The sequence below is a fragment of the Anomaloglossus baeobatrachus genome, chromosome 9 (genome assembly GCF_048569485.1).
Source record: "Anomaloglossus baeobatrachus isolate aAnoBae1 chromosome 9, aAnoBae1.hap1, whole genome shotgun sequence".
NCBI lineage: Eukaryota > Metazoa > Chordata > Amphibia > Anura > Aromobatidae > Anomaloglossus > Anomaloglossus baeobatrachus.
The window spans coordinates 81,504,390-81,528,904 of NC_134361.1; the positions used below are offsets into that span (position 1 = coordinate 81,504,390).

Consider the following 24,515-nt stretch of genomic DNA (forward strand, 5'->3'; position numbering starts at 1 on the left):
GAGAGGTAAAGTAGACTTTTTTCCTTGGTTTGTAATCGGACAAGTTATGGTTACATAACATTACACAAGGCGCGCACTGTGCACTCTTAGAGGGGTTATCTGGTGTGAACAACCCCCAGCTCCGATTGCAGTCTCCGCTAATAAACAACATTATTGTAGGCATCTAGCTGCTGGGATTCCTTGGAATCAGGTGTTACAGGAACAGGAGCTTCTGTATAATTCTTAATTTTCTCATTACAATGAGTCCATGGTTTTCAATGAACAATGTCGCCATTTAGATAGCAAACCCTAATCGGGGGACCCTGTATGTTAGATCACACAGACAATCCTATATATATATATACATATACATATATATATATATATTTATTACTGTATATATAAACTATATGTAATTGGTAAAAGAATCCACATATATCACTATTCTTAATATCCTCCCAATGTTACAGATCATCGGATGCCTTGTGTTCCGTGGAGCATTAGTGTGTTTTGCCGTTCCGGGACATTGCGTAGTCTCGCTGGCGCTCCACATGCTTTTTATAAGAAGCCTGACCGGTTTGTTCCTTGGAAGTGTAGCTATGTTGAGAAAGTGGGTCAGGAGAGCAGAGTTGCATAACCATGAAGAATATCCTGTCTGCCAGCTCCCGCCCCTCCCCCTCTTCCATGCTTGCATAACCAGTGAGGTAACAAAGAACTGGGTCAAACATTTGCAACCTTTTTTCCAACAATAACTGTAATTTAACTGGATCGCTGAATTATCGAGGATCTCTTCTACAATGAAATGATCACAATGGACTTAGATTTTTGTAAATCAGAGCTGGTGACATTACTGAGCGTACGTGGAGCCGGAGCAGACAATGCAGCTCGTAGGCAGCCACATCCATAGCCATTGTCTGCGGCTGAACAATGCACCATATAATGATCTCTTAATAGATGGATTGCTACAATCGAAAGCTAATCATCTCACATAATAATACTGGGATCGGCTTTCATCTTCTCAGCAAGTCCTTTCTTTCAATAATCTATGGAACTGCTGCGTTTCTTTTAAAGTAGTACTTTCATAACATAAAGTGAAGAAATATCACTAGAAAGCCCGGCCGATCCGGAGAATGAAGCCGCCGTGCTCTTACTGCTCTGCCATCTTCATTGTCGCTATACTAAAGTGGTTGGCACTTCATGAGTAGAAAATTATGGGCTTAACTAGCGATAAATATAATTTCATTTGAAGTACAGTCAGCAACTATAGAAAATATGACTATCATTATATCTTAATTACAGTTTGTTTTTAGGGGATATCAATGGGGGTCTAGGTAGTGGCAGATAGACAGACAAGGGCCCTGGGCAAGAGCAATATATAGGCTCATTGCAGTCCAATAACTGAGCATAATGCACATTTCCACCTGCTTTGGAGGCGGCAGATGTGCCCGCCCATGAGTCTAGGTGCTGAGTTCTGGGCACAGGGTCAAAATTGGCAATGGGCACAAAAACCTGTGTGGCTGTGATTACTGTCACAAGGTGGCGCTAGACACTACTTGTACGCAGTAAATGGAGAGGTAGTCAGACAGGCCAAAATCATAAACTATGACGATACGACCGTGCATGGGGGGAAGCAGACAGAGACGAGGTCAAGATACAAGCCGAAGGTTAGCAGAAGACAGGGAACAGGCAGGGACGTGGTCAGGAGGAAGACTTAGGTCAGAAGCTGGGAAATCACAACAGAAACAGAGGAGGACAGGCAGAGACAGGTAAACAACAGTCCGGAGTTGAGAGACCAAGATCTGAACACTCAGCACCACGGGAGCAAACAGCACAACTGTGAATAGGAAGTACAACTGGCAGTGTCCTGAGCTAATATGCTCCCTAATGAAGCAGAGCAATCACCAGGAACAAAAAGCATCTGCGAGAGCACTTCCCAGGAAATCCAGTACTATGAAACAACCAGCAGAGCATTTATCCTGCATGCTGTGCACCATAGGCAACATATACCGGCTCTGCATTAGAGCATAGCAGAACAATACAGAATGTTCCGCACATAGGAATTGTGACAGTGGTCCACTTGATGGATGGGTGGATGCTAATTAGGTGCATTGGTTGTAGTTGCATCCAGGCTGAGGAGCCTAAGAGGTACTTCACACACAGCGAGATCGCTACTGAGATCGCTGCTGAGTCACGGTTTTTGTGACCTCATTAGCGATCTCGCTGTGTGTGACACTGAGCAGCGATCTGGCCCCTGCTGTGAGATCGCTGCTCGTTACACACAGTGCTGGTTCGTTTTTTTATTGTTGCTCTCCCGCTGATAAGCACACATCGCTGTGTGTGACAGCGAGAGAGCAACAATCCTGAATGTGAAGGGAGCAGGAGCCGGCGTCTGACAGCCTGCGGTAAGCTGTAACCAAGGTAAACATCGAGTAACCAAGGTGTTTACCCAATATTTACCTTCGTTATCAGCCTCCGCAGCTCTCACGCTGCCAGTGCCAGCTCCTGCTCCCTGCACACGCTAAGTTAAGCGGTGTGAGCTGGTAACTAAGGTAAACATCGGGTAACCATACCCGATGTTTACCTTAGTTACCAGTGTCCGCAGCTTCCAGACGCCGGCTCTGCTGGCTTGGGGCTGGTCACTGGTCGCTGGTGAGATCTGCCTGTTTGACAGCTCACCAGCGACCATGTAGCGATGCAGCAGCGATCCTGACCAGGTCAGATCGCTGGTCGGATCGCTGCTGCATCGCTAAAGTGTGAAGGTACCTTAGAGGCCCAAAGGTCCCTTTTACACATCTGGAAAGTCCAATGCTATTAAAGAGCCACATGGCACTGTGGTTCAGTGATCAGCACTGGTCTGTTATAAGAATTTTATTCTTGAATTTATATGGGATAGTCTGTATTCATTATAAATAGGGTTATAGGAATTTTAGTCTCATATTAATAGCTGGCTATTATGAGTAATTGTAGTTCTCTGTACTCATGATTCTGTATCTGATGTATAAAGAGAGGAAGTGTTAGCTGTTGTCCAGACTTTTGTTTGAGCTAGGCTTCTCCTGTCTGGCCAATAGGGCAAAAGATAAAGATTCATTGAAGTCAAGCAAAGTCTTATTTGGAATAGATAATAGTTACAAATTCCTTATCTGGTGAGCTAGGAATTAAGGGATTTATGTTTTAGGGGTGCTTCACACACAGCGATCTCGCTGCCGAGATCGCTGCTGAGTCACGCTTTTTGTGACGCAGCAGTGACCTCATTAGCGATCTCGCTGTGTGTGACACTGAGCAGCGATCTGGCCCCTGCTACGAGATCGCTGCTCGTTACACACAGCCCTGGTTCGTTTTCTTCAAAGGCGCTCTCCCACTGTGACACACAGATCGCTGTGTGTGACAGCGAGAGAGCGACAAATGAAGTGAGCAGGGAGCAGGAGCCGGCGTCTGGCAGCTGCGGTAAGCTATAACCAAGATAAACATCGGGTAACCAAGGTGGTTACCCGATATTTACCTTAGTTACCAGCCTCCGCTGCTCTCACGCTGCCTGTGCTGCCGGCTCCGGCTCTCTGCACATGTAGCTGCTGTATGCATCGGGTTAATTAACCCGATGTGTACTGTAGCTAGGAGAGCAAGGAGCCAGCGCTAAGCAGTGTGCGCGGCTCCCTGCTCTCTGCACAGGTAGCTGCATTACACATCGGGTTAATTAACCCGATGTGTACTGTAGCTAGGAGAGCAAGGAGCCAGCGCTCAGTGTGCGCTGCTCCCTGCACACACAGCTAAGCGGTGTGCGCTGGTAACTAATGTAAACATCGGGTAACCATACCCAATGTTTACCTTAGTTACCAGTGTCCGCAGCTTCCAGACGCCGGCTCCGTGCAAGCGCAGCGTCGCTTGCACGTCGCTGCTGGCTGGGGGCTGGTCACTGGTGAGCTCTGCCTGTTTGACAGCTCACCAGCGACCATGTAGCGATGCAGCAGCGATCCTGACCAGGTCAGATCGCTGGTCGGATCGCTGCTGCATCGCTAAAGTGTGAAGGTACCCTTAAGGCTAGGGTGATATGTCATTGTTTGCAGCTGTTATTTTGAAGTGCTACTATAAAAAGACAGATGTAATTATAGCAAGTCAGACACTCTTATGTGTTGATTCCGAAAGGTGATTCAGAGTTGTCTCCTCATATATGAGAATAAAGACTTCAACGGGAGCAAATGTGTTCGGGAGCAGATGTGTTCGGGAGCAGATGTGTTCGGCCTCTCTGATTGATAAATAAGAAATTCTCCTGTCACAATCTTGTAGCACTGAGATCCTGAGTTCAAATCCCTACAAGGACAACATCTGCAAGGAGTTTGTTTGTTCTCCCTGTGCTTGCATGGGTTAAGGTACCGTCACACTAAGCAACATCGCTAGCAATACCGCTGCTGAGGCACAACTTGCTAGCGATGTTGCTGTGTGTGACATCCAGCAACAACCTGGCCCCTGCTGTGAGGTCGTTGGTTGTTGCTGAATGTCCTGGGCCATTTTTTAGTTGTTGCTGTCCCGCTGTGAAGCACAGATCGCTGTGTGTGACAACGAGACAGCAACAACTAAATGTGCAGGCAGCAGGAGCCGGCTTCTGCGGAGGCTGGTAACCAATGTAAATATTGGGTAACCAAGAAGCCCTTTCCTTGGTTACCCGATATTTACCTTTGTTACCAGCGTCCGCCGCTCTCAGCTGTCAGTGCCAGCTCCCTGAGCCTATGGCTCACAGTGCCCGGTTTGTCGGCTGGTCTCCTGACCTGAACTTACAGCTTTATATATGTGTCTATGAGGCAGTAACCTCAGATTGGGATACACGCGGCATTGTGGCCATATAAACATCTTGCAATACGCTTGTGAAAACTTGGTCTTAGGCGGGCTTTGCACGTTGCAACATCGCAAGCCGATGCTGCGATGTCGCACACGACAGTCCCCGCCCCCGTCGCAAGTACAACATCTTGTGATAGCTGGCGTAGTGAAAATTATCGCTACGCCAGCTTCACATGCACTCACCTGCCCTGCGACCGTCGCTTTGGCTGGCGACCCGCCTCCTTCCTAAGGGGGCGGGTCGTGCGGCGTCATAGCGACGTCACACGGCAGGCGGCCAATAGCGGCGGAGGGGCGGAGATGAGCAGGATGTAAACATCCCGCCCACCTCCTTCCTTCCGCATAGCCGCCAGCGGCAGGTAAGGAGATGTTCCTCGCTCCTGCGGCGTAACACACAGCGATGTGCGCTGCCGCAGGAACGAGGAACTACATTGTACCTGTCGCGGCAGCGTAATTATGAAAAAGTCGAAGCCTGCACCGATGATACGATAACGACGCTTTTGCGCTCGTTAATCGTATCATCTAGGATTTACACACAACGATGTTGAAAGTGACGCCGGATGTGCGTCACTTTTGATTTGACCCCACCGACATCGCACGTGCGATGTTGCAATGTGCAAAGCCGCCCTTACAGTCCCTTTTATTGTAATGGATACTGTCCAGTTAAAACAAAATTAAAATGTTCTTATATTTTGCAAAAACATGAGAAAATGTCAGCACACCCAATGCATGAAAAATTCACTGAGCCGTGAATCCTAGGGTAAATTGTAGAAAGGAAAATGTATCCAGAAACGTATCTTGTTCTAAAACTTTTATTATATACTAGCTGTAGTACTCGGTGTTGCTCAGGATAGTAACTGAGTCTCTTTCTCTCACTCTCCCTCTCTCTCATCCTCCCTCTCGGACTGCCTGTTTCCCTCTGTGTCTCTGTGTGTGTCTGTCTCTGTGTCTGTGTGTGTCTCTGTCTCTTTATCAGTCTCTGCGTGTGTGTGTGTCTCTGTCTCTGTGTGTCTATGTGTGTGTCTGTCTCTGTATCAGTCTGTGTGTGTGTCTCTGTGTGTCCCTGTCTCTGTGTCTCTGTCTTTGTATCTGTGGGTGTCTGTGTGTGTGTGTGTGTGCGCGCGTGTGTTTCTCTTTCTCTGTGTCTCTGTGCCTGTCTGTCTTTACCGACATCATATTATCTCACACATAAGCTTCTTATACTAATAATGTCCTTTGTTGCCTATAGCAACTAATTACAGCTCATATTAATGACCTGTAGCTCCCAGCTCCATTGATTTTAATATCAGCAGGTTTTTTAGAGACTACCCATAAAGCGCGGGGTTAAATTTTCCCTCAAAACATAATCTATGATGTTTCCCAAGTCAAATGAGGCAGCTGTACAAATTTCGTGATTCTTTTAGCAGACACACACACACACACACACACACATACATACATACATACATACATACATACATACATACATACATACATACATACACACATACACACAGACCAAAAGTTTGGACACACCTCATTCAAAGAGTTTTCTTTATTTTCAGGACTCTGAAAATTGTAGATTCACATTGAAGGCATCAAAACTATGGATTAAAACATGTGGAATGAAATACTTAAGTGTGAAACAACTGATAATATGTCTTATCTTCTAGTTTCTTCAAAGTAGCCACCTTTTGCTTTGATTACTGCTTTGCACACTCTTGGCATTCTCTTGATGAGCTTCAAGAGGTAGTCACCGGAAATGGTTTTCCAACAGTCTTGAAGTAGTTCCCAGAGATGCTTAGCACTTGTTGGCCCTTTTGCCTTCACTCTGCGGTCCAGCTCACCCCAAACCATCTCGATTGGGTTCAGGTCTGGTGACTGTGGAGACCAGGTCATCTGGCGTAGCACCCCATCACTCTCCTTCTTAGTCAAATAGCCCTTACACAGCCTGGAGGTGTGTTTGGGGTCATTATCCTGTTGAAAAATAAATGATGGTCCAACTAAACGCAAACCAGATGGACTAGCATGCCGCTGCAAGATGCTGTGGTAGCCATGCTGGTTCTGTATGTCTTCAATTTTGAATAAATCCCCAACAGTGTCACCAGCAAAGCACCCCCACACCATCACACCTCCTCCTCCATGCTTCACGGTGGGAACCAGGCATGTAGAGTCCATCCGTTCACCTTTTCTACAAAGACACGGTGGTTGGATCCAAAGATCTCAAATTTGGACTCATCAGACCAAAGCACAGATTTCCACTGGTCTAATGTCCATTCCTTGTGTTCTTTAGCCCAAACAAGTCTCTTCTGCTTGTTGCCTGTCCTTAGCAGTGGTTTCCTAGCAGCTATTTTACCATGAAGGCCTGCTGCACAAAGTCTCCTCTTAAGGGTACGCTCACACGAGCGTGAAAATCGGACGAGAGCAATGCGAGAAATTCTCGCATTACACTCGGACCAATGTTATTCTATGAGTGCGAGCTGTTGGTCAGCTTTTCTCGCATCCAGATTCTGGATGCGAGAAAAGCGGCAGCATGCTGCGTATTCATACGTAAAACGTCTCTGACTCGCCAATACAAGTCTATGGGTGTGAGAATAAAATGGACGGCATGCGGACGGCACACGGACCATCCTAGTGACATCCGTTGTTATGAATACAATTCTATCATGTAGCATAGAACACTGTAAATGTTCATGTTATTGACTGTAAATGACTAATAGCTGCTGAGAAAAAAACGGATTGCACACGGACAGCATACTGAGAGCACACTGAGAGCACACTGATGACAAGTGAGAAAAATTCGTCCGACTCTCGCAAACAAGAATGGGACCGTTTTTTAATACGTTCGTGTGAGTCCAGCCTTACAGTTGTTCTAGAGATGAGAAGGTGTGTCCAAACTTTTGGTCTGTAGTGTAGACACACACACACACACACACACACACACACACACACACACACACACACACACACACACACACCTTTATACATTAGATGTCCACTGGTTAAGGACTCAATCTAACGAATTTGTGCTTTTTTGTATTGCTGATGGCTGCTGTGTTTTATTATTCTTTTTAATAAAAGTGATTTAGATGAGAATCTACTGTATTTGCTGGATACATTTTCCTTTCTACAATTTGTTATATTTTGGGATAGTGGACCATTGGTATCACAAAGGCTCAATTACAGATGTGATGGACATTGCAGGGCAGATTGGCGTCCTGTGGACTATTAATTGTTCCTATATTATGGTATTATCATAATATTCAAAACTGAAATCCTTAATATTGAGCTTGGAAATTAATCAAAATGTTATCTCCTAATATCCAGCATGAAGCGACCTTCTCTGTAATTGCTTTGTGTGTTTATTTGCTTGTGTTTACTTTGCTATAAATAAAACTAGTGTCAGAATGACGCGAGGAGCGATCGGATGAGCACGTTACTATTCCGCTCCATCCATTAAGCTCCAGATGCCATAGCAACACACTTTGTTGACATTTCTTAGTGCGAAATGGCACTTTACAATCAGCTATTTTGGAGCTGCAGCTAATTTTGTATTGAAGTGATACATTGTAGCTTTCTGTGTTAGAATGTAACAGAAAATAATGGCAAAACAATTGGCAACAGTATGAGAATGTCATCGGGAGAATAAATAGCGCGGCCTTCCCTGCCTTATATAATGCGGCTTTGTAGCTGCTCCCATGTCTATTAGGAATATAGGTCAATATTACAATAATACGCAGGTTGCTTTTCAGCTGTACAGCGGTAGATTGTGACATTGACACCCAGACTCTCTCCTAGGGTACACTGCTCCCCTCCACCAAAAGCTTTCATTCAAGGGGTTTCACACCCCCTAAAAACAATTTCAGGAGCTCAAAATGTTAAATTGTCTCTGCTGTTTCAGTAAAGTGAGGCTCTCTGGGTCAAGTACTGATCTCCCATATGACAAACCACATACAGGCAATAAAAGAGAGGCAAGCTTCCACTTTAGCATAGGTAAGTAATTGAGCAATGGCTTGCCATCCCGTTAGGAAGCTCCAGCTGATAAAATCTGGATGAAAAGGAACCATCCACTTCAAAGGGCACAGGAATTTGGAGATCTCCTGGCAATATTAGGCTATGTGCGCACGTGTGCGCTCTGCACCGCATCGAAAGGCTATGTGCGCACGCTGCGTTTTTTTGACGCTGCGTTTTTGTGTATTTTTTGGCCGCTAAAAACGCACAAAAATACACCTGCGTCGAAAAAACGCATAAAAAACCACGTGCGTTTTTACCGCGATTTGGTGCGTTTTTGGCTGCATTTTGCTGCGTTTTTGATCTCTGCGTTTTGCTGCGTTATTCCAATGCATTGCATGGGGGGAAAATGCAGAAAAACGCAGGAAAGAATTGACATGTCCATTTTTTTTTCAAGCTCAAAAACGCAGCTTAAAAAAACAGTTGTGTGCGGACAGCAAAAATGAAAACTCATAGACTTTGCTGGAGAAGCAAAGTCATGCAGTTTTGAGGCCAAAAACGCACCTGAAAAACGCGCAGAAACGCCGTGAAAAATGCACTGTGCGCACATAGCCAAAAGTTGCGCTTCAGAGCGCAGCTGAAAAGCTGCGTTCTGAAGCGCATGGTGCCGGCGAGAACGTGCGCTCTGCCTGCAGCTCCTGCCATAGACAGAGCAGGGGCTGCCGGCAAAGCGCACGGAAGAAGTGACATGTCACTTCTTAGAACGCAGCGATTCGGGCAGCAGCCGAAGCGCTGCGTTCTAATATGCCACGTGCACACGGCGCCTGCACAATCTCCATAGATTGAGCAGAGGACGCATGCAGTTACGCTGCGCTACAAAGCGCAGCGTAACTGCATGAACTACTGCATGAATTACGCACACGTGCGCACATAGCCTTAGACTAGTATGTGCGCCGTTATCTCTTTACCTTGTTGAGGATTAAGGGTATGTTCACACAGGGCTTTTTTGGTCCGTTTTAGAGCTGCAGATCTGCCTTGGTTTTATGCAAATCCATGCTAATAAAACACTTTTTTTTACAGTCTGAAATCTCATGCACACACAAACACCTGCAGATTGTTTTCCTTACTATTTTGTCAAATACCTGCCTTTTTGCTGCAGATTTTAAAGAATGAGCATGTCAATTCTTTGCAGCATTTTTTTTCATTGATACAACCCATTTTATAGAAAAAAAGGAAGCAAATCCACACCAAATCCGCACCAAAAATGCCACTAAAAAACGCCCCAAAAACGCAGATGACTCAAAGGAGAATTCCTGCCACAAGATCAGGTTTTAGTCAGGAAAAAAAGCGTCACAAAAACCCTGTGTGAACATAGCCTAAGACAGCAGAACCATGCTTTCATATCAGGTGAAATATCAGGCACACTGATAAATATTAATATAGTTATTTTTTAAATTGAGTCTTACTTTTCATGGATACATCCCGAGTGCGGACTGACCCAAATTTGACAGCCTCATAGGACAGTGACACACAGATGTGTGATCAGTCGAAAGGGTGCTTTACACGCTGCGACATCACTAACAATATATCGTCAAGGTCACGTCGTTAGTGACGCACATCTGGCGCCGTTAGCGACATTGCAGCGTGTGACACCAAGGAGAGACGATCAACGATTGCAAAAACGTGAAAAATCGTTGCTCGTTGTTCGGTCGTTCATTTCCTTAATGTCGTTACTGCTGCAGGTACGATGTTCGTCGTTCCTGCGGCATCACAAATCGCTGTGTGTGACACCGCAGGAACGACAAACATCTCCTTACCTGCGTGCACTGGCAATGAGGAAGGAAGGAGGTGGGCGGCATGTTCCGGCCGCTCATCTCCACCCCTCCTCTGCTATTGGGCGGCTGCCCTGTGACGTCGCTGTGACACCGCACGAACCGCCCCCTTAGACAGGAGGCGGATCGCTGGCCAGAGCGACGTCGCAGGGAAGGTAAGTGCGTGTGACGGGTGTTAACGATGTTGTGTGCTACAGGCAGCGATTTGCCCATGTCGCACAACCGATGGGGGCGGATACGCTCGCTAACGATATCGGTAACGATATCGCAGAGTGTAAAGTACCCTTTAGGCTATGCTCCCATGTCCTGTAATGCAATCCATTTTGGGATCCGTTTGGAAAATGCAATAACAGATCTGTTAACAGATCCATATACTCCCCATTTACTTTAATGGTGACGGATCCATTAAAAGACGGTCCAAAATTTGTCATCCATTAGGTCCAATCCATAAGTGTTCCGTTGTTAAAAACAGACCAAAACTTTAGCATGCAGGACTTTTTTTCCAACAGATCCAAATACGGATGTCTAGCAGAACTGTTAGTGTATAATGGGAGCCAATGGGCAACCAACAGATCCGTTAGGAGTGCATCCGTTAGCCCATCCATTAACGGATCCTTTGCCCATTGACTTATTATTATTATTATTATTTATTTATAGAGCACCATTAGTTCCATGGTGCTGTACATGAGAAGGGGGTTACATACAAAATACATATACAAGTTACAGTAGACAGACTAGTACAGAGGGAAGAGGGCCCTGCCCTTGCGGGCTTACATTCTATAGGATTATGGGGAGGAGACAGTAGGTGGGGTGTAGATGGGGCGGCAGCTCCGCACGGTGGTGAAGCAGTGAGGTCATTGAAGGTTATAGGCATTTCTGAACAGATGAGTCTTTAGGTTCCGTTTGAAGTTTGCAAGTGTAGTAGATAGTCTGACGTGTTGAGGCAGAGACTTATGCTATCTGTTGCCCATAAATGCTCTATAGATACAATAGAAGAAAATCTATTAGGATAGATCATCAATGTCTGACCGGCCGGGGTTGAACACTCGGCAACCCCACCGATCAGCTGTTCTCGGTGCGGTCGGTGGCAGCAGGCATCTGGAAATGCTCAGTTCCAGAGCTGCACCATCATCTGATACAGGCCAGGTACTGCACATCCTCCTATATAAATCAATGGGAAGAGGATGTGCAGTACCCGGCTGCTGCCGCTATCAGTCAGAACGGATGAAACTCGGATGAAAAACTACAGTACAAAGCCTGTCTTTCTAGTGTCATCCATGTTTCATGGATCCCCCCCAGACTTTAAGGACCAAGTCTGATACACACAAAGGATGAAAATAGGACCTACTCTGAGTCTCAGGGACTTAAGACAGTAATGTGTATATGGTTCAATGAAACTCTGAGTCAGTATGCTGTCTGATAAAAACCAGAAAGCAGTAGGACTTGTGAATGCAGCCTTTTTATTTCAGTATTTCACAAAAGTGAGTACACCCCGCACATTTTTGCAAATATTTTAATATATCTTTTCATGGGACAACACTGAAGATATGACCCTGTGATACAATGTAAAGTTGTCTGTGTACAGCTTGTATAACAGTGTAAATTTGATGCCCTATAAATAACTGAACACACAGCTATTAATGGTCTAAACTGCTGGTAACAAAAATGAGTACACCTCTAAGTGAAAATAGCCAAATTGTGCCCAATTAGCTATTAAGGAACCATGCCCTTTTGTTTGTATGAGGCCAAGATAAACTTATTTGGTTCAGATGATGTTAAGTGTGTGGCAAGTGTGGTGGCAACCAGGTGATTAGTACAGAGACAAGTGTGTCTTGCCTACAGTCAAGCATGGTGGTGGAAGTGTTATGGGTTGGGGCTGCACAAGTCCTGCCAGCTGTGGGGGCTACAGATCATTGAGGGAACCATGAATACCAACATGTACTGTGCCATACTGAAGCAGAGCATAATTCTGTCCCTTCATATTCAAACATGATAATGGCTCCTAACACACCTCCAAGACAACCACTGCCTTGTTAAGAAACTGAGGGTAAAGGTGCTGGACTGGCCGAGCGTCTCCAAACCTAAACCCTATTAAGCATCTGTGGGACCTCCTCAACCGGAAGGTGGAGGAGAGCAAGGTCTCTAATATCCACCAGCTCCATGATGTTGTCATGGAGGATGGAAGAGGATCCAGCAGCTCCTGTGAAGCTCCAGTGACCTCCATGCCCAAAAGAGTTAAGGCAGTGTCTAAGAATAATGAAGACAAAATATTAACACTTTGGGCACTTATTGGGTGTACTCACTTTTGTTGTTAGCAGTTTTGACATTAATGGCTGTGTGTGGAGTTATTTAAAGGGCACACCAAATTTACACGGTTATACAACCTGCACACTGACTACGTTACATTATAGCAAAGTCTCAGATCCTCAGTGTATTCCCATGACAAGATATAATAAAATATTTCCAAAAATGAGATGGGTGTCCTCTCTTTTTTGTGATATACTGTAAATGAGTGATCACCAAAACTCCCTGCTACTTCCTATGTTATGATCACATTTTAAGTATAGTGATGTTCCTTTAAGGGGACGATCATTAGCTGCTGTGGTTGAGAACATCACTTCATGTCATTATAGTGCAAACCACACATGGCACAGGATCCCAATGAATGGTGTCACATTGGAATATGTTTATTGTTTAAAAAACCCTTTATTGTCCTAGAGCAGATTTGGTCCTGTGCGTCTATAGGTTCTCAGTGGAGCAGTACTGCCAAGAATTCAATGGTACTAATATTATAAGTACATGACCGTAGGAAGGATAGCTGCATCCGGTGCTTCAAACCTGTATATAGGGTAAGACACATAGAACTTGTATTTTATAATCGTTGTTCCATTGGAGATTCAGCATTACTAGCATGCTGGGAGAAGCAACCACAACCCATATATTTATATGAAGACATATGTCGCGCTACAAGTGTTGCGAGCATGTTCAGACCAACTGATGTCTGACGCACAATGAAAAAACACAAGACAACACCACAAACAAGGGGGGGACACCAGGAATACAACTACAATGGTGAGCCCTGGCACTAGTGAGAGGGTAGATGGGACACCTCCTATCCTCACCTATAACTGTCCCTACTCTCCTAGCCAGTCCCTATACAGTCTATGCAACTGTTGCTGAGCAGCACCCTGAGTCCCTGGGAAAACCTATAAATGCCCTGGCTAGTGAGAGGCAGGTGAGTTTCACTATACCCCCCCCCCCCCCGCCCCACTGCACTAATAAGACTAGAGGGTAGGGAAGACAAACAGTTGATAAATGACCAAAATGGAGAAGATACAATATCAGGATGAATCCACAGCAGATCCTTCCACCCAGGCGGCCACAATACAAATTGTTTTCTATAATCAGCAAAGATTGCCGGGAAACCCTGCTACTTAAACACAAGGGGATGTGGCTACAGAGCAGCTGCACTGCTGGATGGGAAACTGCTAGCAGCAAAACTAACATTAATGGTTTCAGAACCCAAAAAAACAAAACAACATTTACACGTAGAGTCCCAAATGGAGATGAGGGGTGAAGCTGCCTGTCCTAAAGCTGCCACGAGTCTCTAAAAACAGGAAGATGACCGTGACAACATAATGAAACACTAATGTAATGATTTAATTATCATATTCTGAGATGTCTTGTTCCACCTTGAAGGATCTGGCTGCTTCAGGAACAAGATTTTTTGGGAGGACATTGCTTATAAATGGCTATTTTTGGAGTCCTGTCCAATAATTTGACCAGTGTACACCAGACTACAAAACAAAACCTGTAACTGTAGTGTCAACTAGGTAAGAATTTTCCAGTGGGAGGTCACTGATTTACGTAAAAAAGTTCTCAGCAATGGATGCTTAAAATATTTCTGAGAACAAAACTTCCTTGAGGGTAAAAAGCAATAAAAAAAATTTGAGGAACGTCATTGTTGACCTGATCTGCTCCTCTGACTATAGTTACTAGGATACTCCGCTAGTTCGGAGACACATTTCTCATGAAACAGATTCTATGAAGACCTATTTCATTTTATAAATTGCGATGGACTTCCCTTCCCAAGTGGCTACTCTGCCAGAACATATACTGTAATGGAAAAATGATAATTAGAACTTAATGAGCTTCCTTCCCATTAACATCATTACTGACCTAACAACTTGATGTGCTCGGGTATGTATATGAAATCTTCCCACCACCTGAGGGCACTTATTCTGGTTAGCAGATTATTAAAATGAGCTGGAGAATTCTCAGCAATTAAACTACGATGGCCTTTCATTTATATCCTGTCCGAGAGGTAAATCCTCCATTGTGCATTCGAAAATAGCTACAAGTTTGCTGAACAGGTTTGGGTTTTGTTGATCCTTAGAGAAGAAAAAAACAAACCATAAGTGGCCAAAGTTGTCGTCATTTACCTAAAGTTCTAAATGTCCTGTAAGATGAAATCACCCAGAAATCCTTAGGGGTGCTTTGCACACTACGACATCGCAAGCTGATGCTGCGATGCCGAGCGCGATAGTCTCCGCCCCCGTCGCATCTGCGATATCATGGTGATAGCTGCCGTAGCGAACAATATCGCTACGGCAGCTTCACATGCACTCACCTTGCCCTGCAACATCGCTCTGGCCGGCGACCCGCCTCCTTATTAAGGGGGCGGGCCGTGCGGCGTCATAGCGACGTCACACGGTAGGCGGCCAATAGAAGCGGAGGGGCGGAGATGAGCGGGATGTAAACATCCCGCCCACCTCCTTCCTTCCGCATAGCCGGCGTGAGCCTCGGTGAAGGAGGTAGGAGATGTTCCTCGCTGGTGCGACTTCATACACAGCGATGTGTGCTGCCGCAGGAACGAGGAACAACATCGGACCGTCGCAGCAAGGTAATTATGGTTTTCGCCGACGCTACACCGATGATGCGATTACGACGCTTTTGCGCTCGTTAATCGTATCATCTAGGCTTTACACACTACGATATCGAGAGCGGTGCAGGAAGTGCATCACTTTCGACATGACCCCACCGACATCGCACCTGCGATGTCGTAGTGTGCAAAGTACCCCTTAAGGCTACTTTACACACTGCGATATCGGTCCCGATATCGCTAGTGTGGGTACCCGCCCCCATCTGTTGCGCGACACGGGCATATCGCTGCCCGTGCCGCACAACATCGCCCAGAGCCTTCACACATACTTACCTGTCCGGCGACGTCGCTGTGACCGGCGAACCGCCTCCTTTCTAAGGGGGCGGTCCGTGCGGCGTCACAGCGACGTCACTGAAACGTCACTGAACCGCCGCCCAATAGCAGCGGAGGGGCGGAGATGAGCGGGACTTAACATCCCGCCCACCTCCTTCCTTCCACATAGCGGCCGGAAGGCAGGTAAGGGGAGCTTCCTTGTTCCTGCGGTGTCACACGCAGCGATGTGTGCTGCCGCAGGAACGAGGAACAACTTCGTTACTGCTGCAGTAACGATTTTTAAGAATGGACCCCCATGTCGCCGATTAGCGATTTTGCACGTTTTTGCAATGATGCAAAATCGCTTATCGGTGTCACACGCAACGGCATCGCTAATGCGGCCGGATGTGCGTCACAAATTCCGTGACCCCAACGACTCCGCATTAGCGATGTCGTAGTGTGTAAAGCCCGCTTTAGTGTAGCCCAGGAGATTGTGACTAACTATGGCTTTAAAAGACTAGGTGAGCAATCCAGCTGGCAACTCTTAAGGACCCGTTACACGCAACGACATCACTAACGAAATGTCGTTGGGGTCACGGAATTCGTGATGCACATCTGGCCTCGTTAGCGACGTCATTGCGTGTGACACGTACGAGCGACCGCTAACGATCAAATATACTCACCTTATCGTTGATCGTTGACACGTCGTTCATTTCCAAAAAATCGTTGCTAGTTCAGGACGCACGTTGTTCGTCGTTCCTGAGGCAGCACACATCGCTACGTGTGACACCCTGGGAACAACGAACAGCAATGTACCTGCGTCCTCCTGCAACGAGGTGGGCGTGACTTTCATGCGGCTGCTCTCCGCCCCTCCGCTTCTATTGGTGGCCTGTGTGACGCCGCAAGAACCGCCCCCTTAGTAAAGAGGTTGTTCGCCGGCCACAGTGACGTTGCTAGGCAGGTAAGTATGTGTGACAGGTACTAGCGATTTTGTACGCCACGGGCAGCGATTTGCCCGTGACGCACAAACGACGGGGGCGGGTGCGAACGCTAGCGATGTCGCAGCGTCAAAAGCCCCCTTTAATGTAAAAGTAACAAAAGCTTGTAGTAATGGATGAAACAAAACTTGTTGATCAGTGGGTAATTAACAGATTAAAAAGGATGAATAATTTTATTTGTATGTGTCCACCAATAAGTTTATTAAGGAAACCCCCAGCTATAAACTGTTCTGTCAAAGGGAAACTAGAAGAAAGTGTTTAAAGGGAACCTGTCACCACTTTTTTGACGTATAAGCTGCAGCCACCACCACCGGGATCTTATATACAGTATTCTAACATGCTGTATATAAGAGAACAGGCTGCTGTGAGAACATAAAAAACACTTTATAATACTTACCTAATGGTCGTGCGGTTAGCCATATGGGCGTCTCCGTTCTCCAGTGCCGGCGCCTCCTCTTTCGGCCGTCTTCCCCTGACTAGTCGGCCCTCTTTCCATGTTATCACACCCCTGTTGGCGTGATAACATGATTTTCTTGACCCAACATCACTTCCAGTTTCTGTAAATCTTGAGCATGTGCCGCTCATTTTGGCTGCGCCAGTGCGCCTTTGAAGCCAGGTGTTCGCTTCCCAGCTTCATTAGGAGCACTTCACGTGATCGTGAGTTCAAAAGACACATGTGAGCCGTCTTCTGAACCTCAGATCATGTACAGTGCTTCTAATGAAGCTGAGAAGCGTCCACCCTGCTTCTAAGGCGCACTGACGCAGCCGAAATTAACCACGCACATGTGCGAGATTTTCATTATTTGGTGGTGACGCCGGTTCATGGAAATGATGTTATCACACACTCAGGGGAGTGATCACATGGAAAAAGGGCGACTAGTCTACAGAAACAACGCCCCATCAACTTGTCAAGGCTCTAATTTGCATAGAAACAGTGAGGTTTATGAGTTTTGTTTTTAAAGATTTTTATTAGTGAACAGTATTATGCAGGGCTAGTTAGGGAGGGAACTTGGGCATACAGGTGTGAATACTGCTGAGTTGAAGGCCATAGGGGACCTGACAATTTCCTTTGAAGATGGGAATAATACTTCCCCTCACATTTTTCTAATAGGCTTTGCAAAAAAAAAAAAAATATATATATATATATTATATATTTTCTTTATTTTTTTTTTCGGGGGGGACAAAGCAAATCTTAGAGATTTCATAATCCAAACTTTGCTTTGTTGATCTTGTTTCTTGCCTGACTGTTGTGGAAGAAATATTTCAGGATAAAAGGAATGAGCCTGAAGAAGAAAAACATTAAATGAAAAAAAAAACAATACAAACTAGTTCCTTCTCATTAAACAACCTGACTCCTCTCATTAAATACTGAAAAGAAGTGAACACTCTGTACTTTTGTATCTGCTTTATATTTACAGTATTTGATCTCCCATTCTATGTCTGATAATGCAGGATGTCTAATAATTGCCACGTATCTATTAATACCTGATCGTGATGTTGCTTTTTTGTTACAGCTTCAATTGACCATTTACTGTATAGCAACCGTTCTATGATTCACCTCAATCTCAAGTCCTATGACCAGGCACTGAATGATGCTGAAATTGCTTGCAAGCTGCAGCCATATTGGTTAAAAGTAAGTTTTCAAGAAACCTCATAATAAGATGCATATTACACTATAAGTATAGATGGCAGAAAAAGACTAAGGGGCCTATCCAATCAGCCTATGCTATGTATTTATTTATTTGGAGCATCGTTGTGTGTGCTTTGTATCTACTTTGCCACACAATGGATCAATATCAGTAGCTAAATAGAATTTGAGGCTCACATACGATTTCCAAATGTATTGGTGTCAAGGAGAAATTCCATAGTTTCGGAAAAGATATCTCCTTCTTAACAGGGAATGTCTGCTGAAATCTCAAATTAATAGTCACTGAGTGCCAGCGGAGAAATCCAGACCACACAGATTAGCTGGTACGAATTCCTTCTCAGTGAATGTGCACATGAAAAAATGCTTTATTTTTACAAGCCTTTTTTATAGAACAGTAATGGGTTAATCTTTTAGTAAAATTCCTAAGTATGTCATTGGTTATATTAAAGCATACGCAGAAAACCTGTGAGGTTTATGCATTTTTGGGACTTTCCCTCCAGCCCCTCCTGTGTCTCCAACTCCAAATCTTGCAGAGTTTTTGGCATGTAGCATCTCAAGCCATAAATTTGGACTTGCAGAGATAGCCAATCTTTATCAACATCTGCATTCATCTCCTTTGTATCAGTCTTCAGCTGCTGACCTTGGTAGACACATACTTGCTTTTCTGATACCAGCAGTAATCAGAAAACAGACTCTTCCTTCTTACTCTTATAAAAAAATCAAGTTTGGTTATAGAAACGCATATAGAAAAAATAAATATATATATATATATATATATATATATATATATATATATATATATATATATTCTCACAGTAAAGAGCATATAGAAAAATATTTTGTATTCTCACATTGGTACCTTGAGAGATGAGAAAATTCACCTCCTTTCCATCCTGTAAGCCTAAAGGGGGCAAATCATTAGGAGCCGTCACACGTACTTACCTGCCTAGCGACGCCGCTGTTGCCGGCGAACCGCCTCCTTTCTAAGGGGGCGGTTCGTGCGGCGTCATTAAGCGGCCGCCCAATAGAAACGGAGGGGCGGAGATGAGCGGCCGTAACATCCCGCCCACCTCCTTTCTATTGCCAGTGGCCGCAGGTAAGCTGCAGTTCGTCGTTCCTGAGGTGTCACACGTAGCAATGTGTGCTGCCTCGGGAACGACGAACAACCTCCATCCTGCAAAAATCAACGATTATTTGAAAATGAACGATGTGTCAGCGATCGACGATAAGGTGAGTATTTTTGATCGTTAAATGCCGTTCGTTGGTGTCTCACGCAACGAAGTCGCTAACGATGCCGGATGTGCGTCACGGAATCCGTGACCCCGGCGATATATCGTTAGATACGTCGTTGTGTGTAACGGGGCCTTTAGTCTTATGGTATAAGATTGACACCCAATATTATATAATGGTAAATAATAATTATCTATGTATGGATTCACATGGAAAAGGAGTTTATGGTGGTGGTGTGAGGAATGATATCACTATGCCTCAAAAGTATAATGAAATGACACTAATTAGATATATTTCTCTTTTTTATACATAGGGGCATCTGAAAAAAGCACAAGCACTGGTAAACTTGGGGAAAACTGATGATGCTTTAAAAGAATACCTTTACTGTCTTGTACTTGATTCTGGGAATATTACGGCAAAATCGGAAGCTCAGAAGGTAGAGTAATAACTATGTTTGTAATGCACATTGCATAAGGAAGACCTTTTTTGAAATGTCAGTTTCAGCATTGAAATAAGTTTTTTTTTTTTTTCTTTCAAATCTGTATATATGGGCACGTAGTGTAGAGTGAGTGTGTTAATATACTCACAGACTGCCGCCTTCTCCTGGTTCGAGCTCCTCTTCTGAGTGACATCACCGCTCCTCAGACTCGGGCTGCGCTCTGCGGAACCCAGATGTGGGTTTTACAATGTCTTTTTACCACATTTTTACATATGCATAATTTAATGGATTGCTTATTTTTATAATTAAAGGGCTTGTCCAGGTTTGAGATGAAAGTCTGCAGTGACTCTAGGTGACCTCAGGCTTCTGAATTCTCACAATGCATGCTCTGCACATTCAAATACGCCGCCTGCCCCCCCTGGATACACCGCTGTCTTGGAACTATAATGTCCTATTAGGCTTCTATGTAAAAAAAAATATGTACAGCAAAGTGATAAATTCATTAGCACATCATAGATTACTGAGGCTTGAGTGTGCATCCCTTACTCCAAATTAGACTATTCATATTGTTTAAATTAATTATTAGATATTAAAGAAAACTCCAAGAAGTGAATTCAAAGTGAGTTCTGGTACTATGCGCACTTGGGAGAGTTGTGTTTTGAACACAGAGAGAGGAGAATATCACTGCTTCACACTTCTGTCTCCCCTGAAAACCCCCAAAAATGGGCTGTGCGCATCCGACTTCCTGATCCTTGCCTACTCCAACATTCTTATGGGGAGAGTTCAGAGGCCCCCATACACCCCAAATGGACAGCCGGCATCACGTAAACCATTACTGCAGCGTTTTTTTCTTTTACCACTGGAGTGGTGCTTATAAACTAAAGGCGGCATTACACGCTACGATTTATCTGACGATATGTCGGCGGGGTCACGGTTTCCGTGACGCACTTCCGTCATTGTTAGCGACGTCGTTGCGTGTGACACCTACGTGCGACTCCGAACGATCGCAAATAGGTTGAAAATCGCTGATCGCTAACACGTCATTCATTTTCAAAATATTGTTCATCGTTTGGAGCGCAGCAGAGATATTGGTACGTTTGACACCCTGCAAACGACGAACAACATCCACACGACAGCCTTGGTCAAGCAATATATCGTTGAACAATTTTGTGTCGCTTGTGCGATCGTTACGTGTGACCGCTAATAAATGTGCGATCTCGGCAAATCGTAACTACGATCTGGGCGTGTCACATCGCTAATGAGATCGTCAGACAAATCGTAGCGTGTAACGGGGCCTTAAGTCCCCAGCCCAATTTCTTATACTCCCTTTCCAATGTCTTCATCTGATGTCATCGTTACTCCGATCAGTCTCTAGCGATTTGTGACCTGCCGGCAGCTCCAGTGTTTCATGAGCCTGAGGTCACAACTCAATACACGTCTATGAGAGCCTAGACTTGCATTGAGAGCTTGTGATGTAACTTCTCACTTCCAACCAGTAAGAAGATACAGGAACAAGATGTCGCTGCGGGAACAGAGCGGCGCTAAAAAAGGATGACAACATTAAAGGGTGAGTATAAGACAGTGGGCAGGGGGCTTAAGTTTAAAGTGCCACTCCAGTGCTGACAAAATAAAAAAGAAACGCTGGAGTGGTGCATTAAGTTGGCAGTTATGGACAACTTTCATCATGGGAATTTGAAACAAGTATGCAAACTTTATATTTAGGAAACAATGGTTTTTTTTTTTTCATATATATAATAATTGTTATTGACTCCCTGATAAATAAAACAATTCTTATGACACCATAACAACGGGTTTTGCTGTAACCCAACATTCCCAGTCATATTGTAGAAATAATGACTACATGTAAACCCAACCGGTTAAGTCATGGAGTTTGGTCAAAGTTCCAAAGACGGTTGTTGCTACATATCCACCATCCTCTCATCTTCTCATTGATCCTGGTGCATAAGAGGTTTTGCAAGTGTTAATAAATGCAATTATTATTTTATCAACAGCTTTTGCTGAACATGTTAAGTCCTGGACACAGTCTGGGAGACTTGCCTGAAATCCTGCAAATAATGCCCCATCCCTCGAGGATAAAGGGAAGTCTCATGAGCTCACTAAGCACGTCAGACTACAGCAGTAACCCACAGAGATTATACAGGGTGAGTACACGATCTGCTGGGTCTGTGTCTTAAGAGATAACGTAATGAGTAGATTTTCATTCTTTTGTTCCAATTTTTTTGTACCACCATTGTGTATAGAACTTTACATTATGGAACTTTACATTATCGTCTCCTGCCATCTTTGGCTGTAAAGGTCCAGTCACACTAAGCAACTTACCAGCGATCCCAACAACGATAGGGATCGCTGGTAAGTTGCTAGGAGGTTGCTGGTGAGATGTCACACTGCGACGCTCCAGCGATCCCACCAGCAACCTGACCTGGCAGGGATCACTGGAGCGTCGCTACACGAGTTGCTGGTGAGCTCACCAGCAACCAGTGACCAGCCCCCAGCGCCGCGTGGAAGATGCTGCGCTTGGTAACTAAGGTAAATATCGGGTAACCAACCCGATATTTACCTTGGTTACCAGCGCACGGAGCTACACGTGCAGAGAGCAGGGAGCAGCGCACACTGAGCGCTGGCTCCCTGCTCTCCTAGTTACAGCACACATCGGGTTAATTACCCAATGTGTGCTGCAGCTACATGTGCACAGAGCAGGGAGCAGCGCACAATGCTTAGCGCTGGCTCCCTGCTCTCCTAGCTACAGTACACATGGGGTTAATTACCCGATGTGTACTGCAGCTAAATGTGCACAGAGCAGGGAGCAGCGCACAATGCTTAGCGCTGGCTCCCTGCTCTCCTAGCTACAGCACACATCGGGTTAATTAACCCGATGTGTGCTGCAGCTAAATGTGCACAGAGCAGGAGCCGGCACTGACAGTGAGAGCGGCGGAGGCTGGTAACAAAGGTAAATATCGGGTAACTAAGGACAGGGCTTCTTGGTTACCCGATGTTTACCGTGGTTACCAGCCTCCGCAGAAGCCGGCTCCTGCTGCCTGCACATTTAGTTGTTGCTGTCTCGCTGTCACACACAGCGATCTGTGCTTCACAGCGGGACAGCAACAACTAAAAAATGGCCCAGGACATTCAGCAACAACCAACGACCTCACAGCAGGGGCCAGGTTGTTGCTGGATGTCACACACCGCAACATCGCTAGCAACGTCACAAAAGTTGTTCGTTAGCAGCGATGTTGCTAGCGATGTTGCTTAGTGTGACGGGGCCTTAAGACCACTCTGGCAAGGTTTCTTCTCACTCACTCATCCGTTTTATCTTCTTTGTTTCTTATTTATAGTCAGTGAGATCACTGGTATATTCCAGGGGTTTGATGTCATCGGAATATTCATAGTCGCTAGAAAAGGATCACTGAACTGGGGGGAAAAGTGCGAAACACGGACCTTTCATGAACACTATACATTAATCTGTCAATCTCAGAATTAAAAAGTCTTGCATTTTGCGATCAGCTCCCATATTCTGCAAAAATATAGTAAGGATGCAATAATTATACGAGCCAAGACAACCAACATTGTCACTGTTTTCTGGGGTGAAGCATTGATTCACCTTAAAGTGCACCAATCACCAGGATTTTCCTATACAACCTAAAGCCAGTGCTATACTGGCACTATCCTGCTGATTCTATACATACCTTTAGCTGTCAGCTAGGATGTATAGGTTGTGAAACACAAACAAGTAAATTTGTAAAATGAGCAGCTTTTTGATTGACAGCAGCTGCCAATAAGCTGATAGCTGGGGTGAGTGTTGAAAGTGATTCTTGCCTTCCCTGACAGTTGTTCCTCCCACTGTTATCTGTGCAAATTCTATTATAGAATTCTTTTAATAAATGACTAGAAGCACCTGTGCTGATGTCGTACTCATGTGACCACAAGGGGCGGGGCCTCAGCCAACATTGCTGATACCAGGAAGCAACATTTTTTTCTGTTGGCTGAGGCCCCGCCCCTTCTGTCACATGAGTACGACATCAGCACAGGTCCTTTTAGTCACTTAGGAAAAGAATTCTATAATGGAATTCGCATAAATAACAGATAGAGGGGTGGAAATCACTATGAATACCCACCCCAGCTATCAGCTTATCGGCAGCTGCTGCCACTCAAAAAGCTGCTCATTTTACAAACTTTACTTGCTTGTGTTTCAAAACCTATACATCCTAGCTGACAACTAAAGGTATGTATAGAATCAGCCTGATAGTGCCAGTATAGCACTGGCTTTAGGTTATATAGGAAAATCCTGGTGATTGGTGCGCTTTAAAAAAAAAAAAAAAAAAAAAAAAAGCAGCTCTGTATGGCGTCTGCTTCTGTCCTGAAACCACCTAAAAGAGAACTCAATAAACATTAAAAAGAATAAACATATGCACAGCAATGT

General features: G+C 44.9%; 1 protein-coding gene across 1 annotated transcript in view; it reads left to right on the plus strand.

Moving 5' to 3' along the window:
• The window catches only part of LONRF3 (LON peptidase N-terminal domain and ring finger 3), a 52,573-nt gene that overhangs the window by 6,029 nt on the left and 22,029 nt on the right, over positions 1-24,515 (plus strand). The window contains exons 2-4 of the mRNA XM_075323822.1: positions 18,275-18,393; positions 19,952-20,074; positions 22,090-22,239. Of these exons, the coding sequence (XP_075179937.1) occupies positions 18,275-18,393; positions 19,952-20,074; positions 22,090-22,239 (392 nt within the window). The remainder of the gene's footprint in view (positions 1-18,274; positions 18,394-19,951; positions 20,075-22,089; positions 22,240-24,515) is intronic.